General features: G+C 34.5%; 2 protein-coding genes across 4 annotated transcripts; both read right to left on the bottom strand.

Annotated features, from left to right (window-relative positions):
• Positions 1-609: 609 nt before the first annotated feature.
• Positions 610-6,967, bottom strand: LOC130828241 (protein PALE CRESS, chloroplastic). Of its 2 annotated transcripts, none has more exons than XM_057694096.1 (7): positions 6,531-6,962; positions 6,348-6,433; positions 4,918-5,112; positions 4,221-4,307; positions 3,635-3,685; positions 2,196-2,375; positions 610-1,260 (listed from the first exon to the last, which is right to left on the bottom strand). In XM_057694096.1, the coding sequence occupies exons 1-7, from the start codon at positions 6,649-6,651 to the stop codon at positions 1,027-1,029; spliced, it is 954 nt and encodes a 317-aa protein (XP_057550079.1). In that variant the 5' UTR covers positions 6,652-6,962; the 3' UTR covers positions 610-1,026. The 2 variants fall into 2 exon arrangements, with proteins under 2 accessions (XP_057550079.1, XP_057550078.1); XM_057694095.1 differs by having other exon boundaries at positions 611-1,260; positions 6,348-6,436; positions 6,531-6,967.
• A 1,184-nt stretch (positions 6,968-8,151) lies between these two features.
• On the bottom strand, positions 8,152-14,173 carry LOC130828244 (RNA exonuclease 4). Of its 2 annotated transcripts, none has more exons than XM_057694098.1 (7): positions 13,411-14,173; positions 11,755-11,906; positions 11,515-11,648; positions 10,994-11,220; positions 10,342-10,548; positions 9,486-9,566; positions 8,152-8,706 (listed from the first exon to the last, which is right to left on the bottom strand). In XM_057694098.1, the coding sequence occupies exons 1-7, from the start codon at positions 13,449-13,451 to the stop codon at positions 8,442-8,444; spliced, it is 1,107 nt and encodes a 368-aa protein (XP_057550081.1). In that variant the 5' UTR covers positions 13,452-14,173; the 3' UTR covers positions 8,152-8,441. The 2 variants fall into 2 exon arrangements, with proteins under 2 accessions (XP_057550081.1, XP_057550082.1); XM_057694099.1 differs by having other exon boundaries at positions 8,152-9,350.
• Between the last annotated feature and the right edge of the window lie 20 nt (positions 14,174-14,193).

A 14,193-nucleotide genomic window follows, 5' to 3' on the forward strand; every position in this document is an offset into this window, starting at 1 on the left:
AAACACTCTAGGACTCACCTATGTATTAGCCACCTCTCTATGTGTCTAAACCTAATTTAGGGACTATATATAGGCCCCAAACATTTTAAACAACTCTGGTGAGAAGGACAAACTTGCTCACTAAGCAAAATGTAAAACAGAAAAGTGATTGTGCCCCTACATTAGGGTGCTTGAACGAGCATTTCATGTGCTCGAACTTGTTGAATTGCTATTAATGTTTGGTGTAGCTTGTGCCTTGTTCAAGACGACATCCAAGCACCTCATGCCTGTTTAAGGCATAATTTTGTACATCTTCTGCCTTGTTCAAGACACCTCTAATGCGCTCATATCTTCTTATTCTTTGTTGCTCCATCATCATGACACATCAAAGATCCTCCTTCAACTCACACATCCTCCCTTCCATTCCCACACTTCCCTTTATCAAGGCAAGCTAGTGAATTGCCCAATATAATTAAAGTCATTTCCAAACATGGGTAATTTGGCTCTCTTGTAGTAACAACTACAATCCTACATTCTTGATCTGTTAATGCATCTCATTCCTATATTTCTTACATTCATTTGACCTTTTGTCATATATCAACTAGAAATTAGTAAATTAACTAAAAGTTCCAAAAATTAAAATCAAAGGGATAGAGAAAATATAACCACTTATATATTATTTTATATAGTAACAAATTTCCAAGTAATCTAGATCCAAAATAACCCCCTACAACATTACCATGTAGGGAAAGGATTCATAAACTCTAATTATATACAACAAATTCCATTGCAAAACTTAAAAACAACAGATATGGACTACTAATACATACTCTTTCTGTCCCTCTGAGTTTGCACCAAAGACTCAAAAACTTCTTAGATATATGTGTCATATAGTGTTTTCTCATAGAGACAACGGTAGTAGGCAATAACAAATTCTATTCTTTCTCAAAGGAATTTCAACCTTCTTAACCAAAATGATGATTTGGACACACAAAATGCTGTATGACCAAGCTACTCTACAACTCTTTATGACCTTCAGCAAGGACCTTACCATTGCAAGTTGATGGCGAGCTCTAGTAGCGATATAACTTGGCGAATGGTTCGTTGTTTCTCCTGGTTCTTAAGTCGAACTGCGACAGATTCCGGGTCAAGCCCTTGTGAATTCTCTATTTCCTGCTGTTCGGCTCGCACTTCTTGTAGTAAAGTATCAACCTCTCTTACAAAATCTACCCTTAGAAGAACCTCATCAGTCTCCAATGGTGGACGTAGAGGGCCTTGATGCTGAATAAACCAATCACTCGATCAAAATGTGTTCTTAAAAGAAGAATTACGACGACAATTTAGTTTGCTGAGATTTTATAATCCAAAATCGGTAAGTTTACTCTCATTAACCCGTTTATTATTCTTTTTCAATGGTGAGGCGAACAATGAGCATAACATGACTACATGGCGAAGCCAAAATTCAAGTGAAGAGGAGTCAAATTTTTTTTAATATTAGCACAACAAAATGGATTTCGGGTATTGTCAAAATTTTGACATATTTGAACGATTCTTATAAGTCGACAAGAATACCAAGATATACTATGACTTAAACATCATCATCATACCCAATAAATTCCCTCATAAAAGCTATAATCAGGGAATACTATGACTTAAACATAGAATTAAAATAACTCGGGGGAAAAATACCCCATATATTCTACACTTTCACTAATTTTAAGGGTGGGCATGACCGACTTTCGCCATAATGTAGCTCCGCTATGCACGACTTTCGCCATAATTTTAAAAGTAAGAAATAGCCATTAGACCTTAAATTAATGCTCTTTTCTCAAAACAGTTGCCTACATTTGACTTATTAGTCCAAACTCACCAACTACATTATGAGCGCAAATTTGTCAAAAGTTATATGATGTAAGATCATATTCAAAGGGTAACAACATAGTTCTATCTATTGTATAAAATAATTAGCATTTAGATAATTTGTAGGTTATATAAATGACAACTATTGGTCATAGTGTAAAAATTCAGTAACTATATCACGGTAATGACACGGTAATATCCCTTGAATCTACCTATAACACGGGTTTTCACACCTTGACGGTGCGGGTTTGTCAGTAATTTTGAAAACCTTTACAAAGTGGTAGAGAATTAACATTTCTGCTCCTTTATTCCCCTAACATGAAGGAAACTGCAGGGGTATGAAGCTGTAAGCGTACCTTATCTATGTCAAATCCTGCAGGAACAATGATGCTGAAAGGGTCTTCCCGAGGGAAACTCTCGATCATAAGCTTCTTGCACTCCTTTAACCACCCTTCATTGTCATATCCATCGTGCATATTAAGAAGATCGTTGAGCAATCTCATGGCTGGTGAGGCCTCTCGTTTCAAAATCTCCGTCTGAATTTAATTTAAGGCTCGCATTAAAATAATTATTGTCAAAAAGTACCATAGGCTAACATCAAAACAATGGTGAGTGAAAGTAGAGGAAAAGTTGTCGCTTTCTAATTAGAAACAGTAACAAATCACGCGGCTGAAAAATTAAAAGCATAATGAGTGAAAAAGGATTACTCTATCCGGAAAACTTGTTCACTCACTAGTCCAAACGGTAGGAGAAAAGTTGTTGCTTTCATGATATTTGAATTTATAATGCAGAATGAGGAATGGACGGACGGTGCATCAAGGCAAGTGCACACCTATTGTGCATGTTGTTTTGCAGTCGGTCCCTCCGTGCCCATGAGATTGAGACAATAGGAGAAAGAGAGGAGTGTGTTTTTAATTCGTAGTTGGAGAATAAGACAAAAAAATAAGTAGGTGGGACTTGAGAGGGATATGTGGATGGATGAAAAGAAAAAATAAGTTCGTGGATGAGACTAAAAGAGAGAATCTGGGACAACTAAAAATAGAAATGGTACAAAATGAAAGGAACAAACCAAAATGGAAGTGTGCCAAACAAATGGGGACAGAGGGAGCATGGACTCTACATTCTAGTTTGATTCCTAGAATTAAGAACTTCAATAGCAAATAATGTAGCCGGTCCCATATGTTTGTAGAGGCTTTAAACTGACCCGAAAAATGACTTAAACTGACTCAAAATAGACCCGAGTACAAAAATGAAATTGTATCAACATATCAACTCATACACATTGTAGGCTTTGGCATTTTTGTTCACAGTGTCACATAATTTGCTAATCTCCTCGCGACTCGCGAATCAAAAAAAGCGAATTATGGTCGGTTTTGGGCTAGTATTGGACAAATTTGAGTGAATCGCAAATTTTAAAAGCGCATTAGCAGCGAATCATGTTACACTGATTGTTCAATAGCAAATATTGAACATGTACAATGCATAAGCTTTCAGACTTAATATTATAGTTATCATTTAATTTTAAGGCATGTATTCTTGGATTTATCTTATTATTAGTTAATATTCATTATTTCATTTCCAAAACCATCAAGGAGATTCAGCTACAGAATCAAAAGGTGTCATCTGGAATCCTTTGACTATCTCATGAGCCAAGTGAAACTTTAATTAGATAATACATCTAAGAGCACAGTCCCTTGTCACGTGTTCAACTGCATATCAAACTTATAAAGTGATCGTGTAATTTTCTAGATCAGTCTTACGGGTTTCTTACAAAAATAGTGAGGACAAAGCATACCTCAACCCTTCTGTACAGAAGATCCAAACTCCTGATTGCATCCTTTTCATCCTGTATAAATGTGAGCAAACTGAAATCAAAGGGCAAATGATCACCATACATAAGCAAAGAGAATTATGGTCGGTTTTCGGCTGTTTTAGGGTCATTTTGAGCGAACCGCGAATTCAAAAAACGAATTAACTGGTGAATTATGCACAAGGGTGTTTAGTTCTATGTATAGATACTTCAAGTTAAGTAAAAATGAATGAATATAATGCCTAACTTATTAAGGTTTTGCGGTTATTTTGTAATAGTTTTTGCGGGAATGGGAGAGTAGAGCAGCTTAAAAAGATATCGATCAAAGAATCCTCAATTCATAACGAGTTAAACTTAGCTAACATTAATCATCTCCTTGACGGGTTTTGAAAAGCATTAATCTTACTGTTAGGTTTCAACCGTCACCATTTCTTTAGATTGTCCATTCTGTGATGAAAACACTAAAGTTCCGGTATAAAGACCACAAACATGTCCGACAATTGGCTGACAATGCAACAATTTCGAACCTATTGAAATCGAGATGATATTGCATACTCAAATGAAAACATACATCTCTTCTAGCAAGATCAAGTCGATTCCAGATGACCATCAAAACGAGTTCATTAAGCTCTCCTCTCTCGGCAGCTTCCTCAATTTTCTGCAAAAACAAAACCATAATATAAAATGCTCTAAAAGCTGCAGAACTTAATTCTTGAAAAGGATTGAACCATGTACAACTGTAACATCTTACATAGGTTCAAGATATACATGAATCTAACAAGCAGCTAAGCTGGGATGAGGCTACCTATCATAGTGCAAAAATGCGGTAACGGTCACAGTTACAGTAATGGGATGATGCGGTTGTTGTATCACCAAATACCAGCCTAAAACATAAAATATCGCTTGGAACAGTCTAAAACACGGTTTTTTTTACACCTTTACAATGCGGGTAATACCAGTTCTGTAAATTTGATAATCTTTCCCACACGTCGGATATGGTATGGTGCGCTTGTTTTTGCACTATGCTACCTATATACTACAGCTTACGTAATACTTGTGCTCGGAGATGCTGATTTCTAAGTCTAACTTTGTGTACCAAAATAAGAAAGGGTTGGATTCAATGCGGTAATTGGAAACCTCATATTTGCCTAACATTGGAACATCTGCTTTCCTTAATGGAGTATTTCAGTACTATTCAAGCTAAAACAAAGTTTCCCGAAGAAAATTGGAAACGAGAAAGAAATTCTGCATTCAAACTAATATGTTACCTCTTCCACATCTTCTTCGGCTCTAATAAAGCTAGAAACTAATTTTCTTGCATTCCGAACATCTTCATCTGGAAACTCTTTCAAACGAGTTCCGATTTCACGGTACTCTTGGACCTTCCTTTCCTCCTCTTCTTCCTCTTCCAAACGTCTTTTATGAAGTTCTTTGGTCTTTTTACGCTGTTGTGCCTGCCAATCCTGCTTTTAAGATGACATTAGCTCCATTTACAAGAACACTTGTACCAAAATCATGCCAATTCCCTATTGACTACTAGCCTTTTACTTCTATAAGATCATTAGTTAAAAGAAAAGGTGCAACACCATAATTTACAGCTATTTTTAGTGCTATAAATCGCAATCTATTCCCTTTCAAAGGCTACCCGAAGTGTCGGGTACACCCCTAGCTACTACTGCTACATCATAGGATGGCATGTATAAGCCAAGTCACCTCAAAGTCTTGAAAAATTTGTTTCCACACATTTTTTCAGGGCTTCAAATTATGAAATTGTTAAAAAGATAACTTAGCCATGTATCATGGTGCATAAACATAAAATGTAATAAAAAATGATGGATAAAACTTCCAAAATATAGTAGCAAAACATCGAAGATGTTTGGCAAACATGTGGTAGTTGATAGCTTTGAGAGAAGCTTACAAGCTGACTAAACTAACTAATTTACCAAACACTAACATTATTTTTCATACAGAAACAATTACACATAAACTCTTAAAAGATAAGTGAACATCTAACATACATTTGAGCAGCCTTAGGTATAGATATCATGTTCATTACTACAAATTTTGGGCAGCTGTCAAACTAATTCAAGATGGCAAACATATGCATTTAGCAGTCAAACAATAGAGAACCACATATGAATCATACATATCTACCAGCTAATTCAAGCATAGGCTTATTACTAAGCATAAGAATTGAAACTTTGACGAAAATGAAATTATTCAAAAGCAAACAAAAATGAATAAAAATGGAAAAAAGTGATGCCCAAATAAGAAACGCAAACTACCAGTCTACCACCATCCAATTCAAGCATAGGCCTATCAATATTCATAAAAATTGAAACTTTCAAGAAAATGAAAAACCCAGAAGCAGAAAATGAATAGAGATTGAAAACAATTGATGCCCAGATAAGAAAAACACATATCTACCAGCCAATTCAATCATAGGCCTATCAACAAGCATAAAAATCAAAACTTTTTAAAGATAATGAAAAACCCAGAAGCAGAAAATGAATAAAGATTGAAAACAATTGATGCCCAGATAAGAAAAACACATATCTACAACCCAATTCGAGCATAGGCCTATCAATAAGCTTAAAAATTTAAACTTTTTAACGATAATGAAAGACCCAGAAGCAGAAAATGAATAAAGAGTGAAAACAAGAGATACCCAGATAAGAAAAACAAATAAAAATCATACATCATCATAAAATTCTGGTGGCAATCCTGGAGGTAACTCTTTCAAGTCTTGCTTCCCTTTATTTTTAGTACATCTCATCAACAGTGCTGCTTTAATTCAGACAAAAAAACATCAATTTCATGAAATGGAGTAAATATGGAAAAAGATTAGAACTAATAGGTGATAATATGTATTAGCAGTTACCAGAAGTAAAAGACTGTTGCTTTAATAAAGGATATAAATTGAAGAATGGAGTAGCAAAGTGTGTAATCTGGTAGGGTGAGTGAAATTGGTAAGTTAGTAGCTGGAATCCTCTTGCTTCCATAGCTGTGCCTTCAGAAGAAGCTCAAATGGAGTTTTAGTCCTCTGTTTTGAAACCTTCTTCTGGAATTACAGAAGTGTTTTTCAATTGGATGATTGGATTAAAAAAAATTACGGGATGGCCAAGAAAAGGATAGGGATTAGCGAGAATTGAAGTCAAATTGCTGCGGATAATGTGGAGCTCGTCCTTACTCAGATTCGATAAGAGAAAACTGAGGATTTGATTAGTGTAGGAGGGAACATAGACTGGAAAAATGATGTTTCAAGGGACGAGCAAACATCTGAGAATACTAATGGTAATATTGAGGTGTTTATTAGGCCCATGGGGTTAATTTTGATTCCGCTATTTCGATTCAATTTTTTTTTTATATAGTTATAATTTATTTTTAAAGTCGTGTCATCGGGTCTATTTTGAACACTTTATAGTGCCATCATATTTTCATTCTAAGCACTATAAAAATAAATATTATGGAACATCGATACGTATGTGTGGATGAGATGAAAATATTAGTTTTATATGTGGATGATAATTAAAACAAGAATATCGATCACGATCAAAAATACAAAACAACAACATTTTCAAAATCCAATATCATTAAGTTGTTCTAACCTAGTTTAGGATTTAAGGAGTCAGATATACGCAATCTTACCTATATGATGGTAAAACTAGTAAAAACAGTTAATTTTTATTGACCATTGAAGCAAACATTATTACTAAAAATAAAATAAGATAAATTAAATAGACAAATTAAAAATAAAAATAGTATAGATTTCTTGGGACAAAGAGTAATATATCAAATACTAGTGTAAAAACTCGTATAATGTACGATTTTTTTAGCATCAATACATATAATATATGATATTAAAAAAATAAAGTCAGAGATATCATGCAGTAGAATTACTCAATTTTGACAATTATATGTATAAATTACTTCTGTAAATTTAAAAATTGTCAGCAATATATTTTACGGTATATAATATTCTATAACTTACCCTATTCAACTATAAATAAATGCTAGTCAAAAATCAATTAATCAATATCAATAAAATATACTAATGAAGAAACGACTTGAGACACGTGTTAAAATTTTTCGCCTTTTTTCTAATTATTGACAGAAAAACTTTTGATATTTGACTTGATATTTAGGGTAACACTTAACTCATCTAAACATATAATATTTGTTGATTGACTATAACTATATGCGATGATCTATTGTAATATTATATTTCTTAATATAAACCAAAAAAACTTCATATTGACTATGACTATAACAATTAACAATGAGTTTAATTTGAATTCTATTATTTGTAAGATAATCAACTACCATCGATTGAGGGGACACTCAACAACAACAGCTTTAGGTAAACTACATCTACAGCTACATATCCATAATAACAAAATTCAAAAAAAGAAAATTAAGTCTCATTTATACAAGATGTTAGATCAATCACCAGTGAAGGTGCTAAGTTTGTTTCCGTTACGCAAACAACGAAAGAACTTCAATAATATAAGTTCAAACACATTTTGATTCATTCCCGAAAGAACTACAATAAGTTCATATACATCGTGAAATACCCGTAGCAGTTTACATGACACTTGGGCGAGATAGAAGAAAATTTTTTATCCAAAAGGGATAATGTCGTAACTTGATCTATTTTTGTGCATGTATCAACTTTACTCTAAGAGACCGAGCAACAAAACCTTTCGCTATAATTCACATTCGCCATATATCTCTGTCCTAAGGTCTCGAGTCTCGACCACACCTGAAGTTTTCTTTTCTAGTTTTTAAATAATCAAGGCCGTACTTTCTTCAAAGAGTCCAAACACCAACAATAATACTTTGATCTTGACATGTCGTAAAGTTCATCAGGTGTCAACTTCTCGAGATCCTTCATTTTGGAACACTCGAACTCCTTGGTGAGAAACTCAGTGACACGACTCGGTAAGCATTCTCCAACAAAATCTTTGAGATGATCCTGGTCACGCATTCTCTTGTATAGCCTCATTACGGAGACACAATCTTCATACGGATCATGTGTCCTCATCTGAATATCATATCTACGTTTAGACATTCAAGAACGACATTCAAAATTACTTGAGAAAACCGCGATTTTTCTAGCTCATCACTTGGTTGCCACAGCTAAAATACACTTGCTCTGTCCATCCCTAAATCCTAATAGTGAAAATAGATAACTTTTCAAGGAATCTAATTGAAATATATCAGCTTCGTGTTGCTAAGTAGGTATTCTCAGAGGCAGTGCGAGCCATATGAGGGGGCAAGAGGGGTCTGCGCACCGGGCCCATCCCGAAAAACTAGAACAAGCCTAACCCAAATTCATATTTATCTAATCGTGATAATCCTACTCTTTCACTTCTATATAATAATTACGAGCCCACAATTGTTATCTTGCCTTGGGCTCTCAAAACTCAGGCTCGGCCCTGCCTAGAGGTACTTCGCCAAAGGTAATATGGGAAAGATCGACAATCAACTAGTTAACTACAAAGTGGGTTTTTGTTACAAAGCAGCATAACATATTATTAAGGAACAAATTAATGCAGGTTTGTCACTGACAGGATCGAATATCAGAATTGCGTAAAAATAGTAGGACTGGAGACTACTTTCTCGGACAAAAAAATGTGGATATATATTCGAATCAACAATATCACATGAGGGAATCCAAACCAGGAATGGGGGGATTTGTCTGCAATCAAAGTATGATTTTTTGTTTGTAAGATTACACCAAATTATGTTAGAGAAAGACAGGATGAAGAATGAACAAGATTCAAGTGCAGTAATAACTATATGGAGAACACGAGCTTTGTGAGATAAGACTTACCCGAGATATGTTTTAGTCAGATATTTGAGTGAGTGGCTGACCAAATTTGTTTTCATCAGTGGTTGATATTTGGCAGTGTCCCTGCATTGTAGGGAAAATTAGAATGAATTAATACAGTAGAATAATTGGCAGATATTTTGCTACCAAAGATCAACCGAAACAATTTCTATGTTATCATTAACAAGGGCAAGTTTGTGGGAGCCAGTTAATACGACATGAGTAATAGATGGGTTGGGATCTTTTCGAGAGCCACAACGCGTAGAAATGAACCTCATCAAGATTGTTTTTGGATATCAATCATGGACGGATGAGAGGTGATGGATGGAGAAAGAAAGGATGGGGAGGAAAAATTGAGCTCGATTTTCAACAAAATATTTCAACCCCAGAAGGATTTGGTTTATCAAATACAACATCTGATTATCCCAATGCTATTACGTGGCACCAACAAAGACTCAAGCCCTACCGAGGCAGGGAAAATGAATCCTTTATATGCTCTTCTCTTCTTCTATGTGGTATCCAAATAATAGAAAATGTGTCTCATCAATTCCCTGACAAAGTTCCCTTATCTAGGCCATTGTCACATGATTCACTGATCTCCTTGTGAATTGCGAATTAAAAAAGGGAATTATGGTCGGTTGGCTATTTTAGGGTCTTTTTGAACGAATCACGAATTATTAACTGGCGAATCATGTTACGCTGATCTAGACATATTGTAAGAATTATGGCCGGTTTACTTGTTTCACAAAATTATCATAGTTTACAAATCCTAGCCATCAAAAATGTAAAATCAAACCCTTGATTTGTACATAAGTTAAGAATCTTCAAGATCTAAATGTAAGAGAAGAATAGAGGTCACCTGATCAAGTGGTCAGGATAAGTGATTCTTAAACAATCCAAATCATGCTCTAGCGAGTGACCCACGAGAAGCTTAGCCTTTCCACCATCTATCCTTGCTATTCCTATGGACTCACCATTGTATAGGATTTCCTGAATCTTCTGCTGCACTTCTTTAAGAGGCATAGCATCTTTTAGATGCTCTTCAGTTAAGCCGGTCACTTCAGATCTGCAATATTATTTAAGAACGAATACTTGACAAATCTGAACCATTGATGCACAAAACGCAAAACTATGCCACGTATGTTCGTACCAAAATTGTACAAAAATGCGATTCTAAACACTAAATTAACATTTTCTTTGGAAAAACTTGCCTTTTCTTTTCCCTTCTACTATTATGGTTATAATACGGTCTACGTTTTGGCTACAAGACTTTTGCTTTATGATTTGTGTTATTATTATATTTTCTACTTATGATCAATGCATTTGGACAACGTCATGACCCTATCCAAGCTTCTATTGGATCAAATTTCTGTTTCCTATGTTTCCAAAACACTAGATTAACATTTTTCATTCCTAGCTTCGTTTCTCATATTGAATCGAATTTCTTTTCCAGTAACATTGATTTGAACCAGACATAAAGATGGTAAAAACAAGTAATGCAAGACAATTACCTGTAATCAGTAACAGGCATTTGAGGTTGCACATAAGCGTGAAAAATTACATCCTCACTTTCATCAATAAGGCAAACCCTACCACATAAACTAAGAGTTCCGTCACTACCACCTCCAACCATTTCACAGTCCAGAGCAACTGCTTCACGAACTTGTGAGGCAACATCACCATTACACGTGTTGGAACTTGAGGTTTCCGATTTCATAGACGACAATGATATTGTACCCTGCATGGTAAAGTGTCGAACTATATTTTATTATATACTAGATAGATTCTCGTGCCATGCACGGTTAATTTTAATATATACACATTACACAAGGCAAGTCCATCACAAACAGTTGTCTGTATCAAAGATCACAAATTCTTGTATGAGACGGTCTCACTCTCACCGTGAGACATGTCTCATACTTGGGTTAAATAGCCAATAATAGAAATTTTTAGCACAATAGACCTTTTGTATGGACTCGTCTCACAATGAGACAGTCTCATACAAGAGGGGCTGATCAAAGATTTAACTTACGAGGGGAGTTGGCGGGAGTAACTGACAAGTCCATTTATGCTCACTCAACAAAATGGGACTGCAAAAAACTTTCATGCAAAGATCACATCCCAACTCATGAAACATTCTACTGCAATGGTCTTTCGCTAACAAACCTGAAATAGTTGGTCGTAGAAATGCTAAGAAAATTGTATATATTAAAATAACGAACAAAAAGAGAGCTCATGTGTTTGGGTAGAATTTATAATTCATATCACTTACCTTTTGAATGCTCCCGGAGAGATTCAAAAGATTTACAGTGTTTCTTACATATTCCACATTTAGGTTGGTGCACAGAATGGAATGAGACTTTCATATGTTCCACTAAATGCTCCTTTTTGTTATATTGCTTATAACAAGCTGAGCATTTATGCCTGTTTTTATGAAAGAGCACACAACAGAAGATTAAGTATATTAGCCAAAATCAGTGTTAGGAAAATTTTCAAATAAAAATCATTTCCTGCTTGAAGGAGGAAGAGAAATGTGAAAAACTACAGTGTTTAATTTACCACTTTATCAAAAAATTCCTCATATATTCCCAACTTTTGAAAACCAGATGAAGCATACAATTAAGAGTGAATCATAAAACTCTTGAACTTCATTTGGATAAAGATTTAGAAGGAAAATAGAAGGAAGAGAGGGAAGGGAAAAGAAGGGAAGGAAATAATAAGGGAAACTCCGAACTCCCCTTGTGTGTTTAGGAGTGAAAGGAAGAAAAATATTTTTTGAGAGATTTTGTTATTAACAAATTTAAGGGAGTTAATTCTTCCAAATCCCTCAATCCTTTCTGAATCCCTCCTCTCCAAAATTAGTAATTAAATAAAGGAAAATCCATCCCTCTTAAAATTGTTCCCTTCCTTTCCCTCCAAATCTTCAATCCAAACATACTTTTAGAGTGTATTTGGATAATAATTTAGGAAGGGAAGGAAGGGAATGATGGAAGATCGGTATGTTTTCCTTTCAAAATTTTCCAATGTTGGATAGTTGTTTGATAAAAAATGTAAATATTTCTCCTCTCCGATCCATTCCCCCCATCTTGCTCCGAAATGGTAAGAGTCTTGTATTGGACTTAGTCCACACTAAAATAGTTTGCACCTTTTCATTTAAAGAGTACAATCAAGTGATTTAATAGAAACGAGGAAAATTAGATTGCTGCACACTATTTTAGTCTGGACTTAGTCTACATAAAACTTATTCTCCGAAATGTCATCCCTCCATTTCCCTCATTTCGTTTCTCTCCATTTCCTTTCACCCAAACATAGCATTACAATCTAATTCCGAATTTCAACGGCCATTTTGCTTTAACCAAATAAAAATCTCAACCATACCATACCCCTTAACAGTGTTTCTTGAAACGCTAGTTCAGTACAGACTACATAAATTGCATATTAGGAAAAATTGCCATATAAAGAATCTTTGGAAGAAACTATGACACTCAAAACCACATACTAAGAACAAACACCCATTTTTGTGGGCCGCTAAGCATAAGAAATTTCAAACTACACACAATTCTTACATACCTTACTGATTCATTGTTCAACATATTATATAAGATACACTAAGTTTTAGCATGTTGAACCTTGTTCACGAGAAATCAAATTGCAAATAAACATTAAAAAAAGCTTGTTAAATCCCTTATTATAGGTTAAAGCTTAACAATTTAGCATCAAGCAGGGAGCAAGAAAATCAAGGTATCATTTTCTTATAGATAGTTAATAACTTACAATACAGCACAACCCACAAAGGGATATCTTTAAAACTCAAATTAAAAAACACCCAATTCATCAAACACAAGGAATTGCAAATCTTGCAACAAATTCTAAAATTTCAGAAAGGGCAAAAAAAATGAAATTTGGAAGAAATTTGTAGAAAGCAAACCTTATTTTGACAGATTTAGGAGGGTTAGGGTCAGAATCCATGAAAGATGAAAAATAAAAAGGAATAGAAGCAGCAACAATGTGTGAGCCAAAAGAAAATGGTGATGGATGAATGATTTCTTTGTTTAAATAAGTTGTTATTTGAATAGAAAATATGTCAGATTGAGAATTGGGTCGTGTCCAGCAAGTACCCTTTTTCTGGCAACATTCTATATTGGATTTTCAGTTGGCCTGCTCTTTTCCCTTGACCAAGCAGCCTCAGTGAGAACACAATTATTGTGAGAGAAGGTTTTTTTTAGATCTAATTGAGAAATATTGTCTCCATCGAGTATTTAACAGTTAGAGTGACTTTTAAGTTCGATTAAAAAGCTAATTTTAAAGCTAAAATTTACCTTTTCATTAATTTTTGACTATTCTTTTCTAATTTAGTATTACCTCCTATTCATCTAAAGTCTTCAATTTGACTTTTTACCATTTTTAGGTGATCAAATGAGAGTAAATGTAAAAGAGCGTAAAGATTTAAAATTTTAGAGAAATTCCACAAATTTTCATGAAACGCCAGTGATAGTGTTTTTGTAAGATTTTTCCACATGGTAGCATACAGTTTACGCCTTATTTAACTTTCGTAGCATCTTTCGTTAAATTTTTATTAATTTCTGTTTAATTAACCATTTTGATGTTTCTACCCTTATTAAGTGTTGATTGTTGTCTTTATAATTTGCCCTAAACCATTTTTATGCTCTCGAATGTTTAACTCACAGTTTTTAAGTTTAAATGGTGCATT

The sequence above is a fragment of the Amaranthus tricolor genome, chromosome 12 (genome assembly GCF_026212465.1).
Source record: "Amaranthus tricolor cultivar Red isolate AtriRed21 chromosome 12, ASM2621246v1, whole genome shotgun sequence".
Classification (NCBI taxonomy): Eukaryota; Viridiplantae; Streptophyta; class Magnoliopsida; order Caryophyllales; family Amaranthaceae; genus Amaranthus; species Amaranthus tricolor.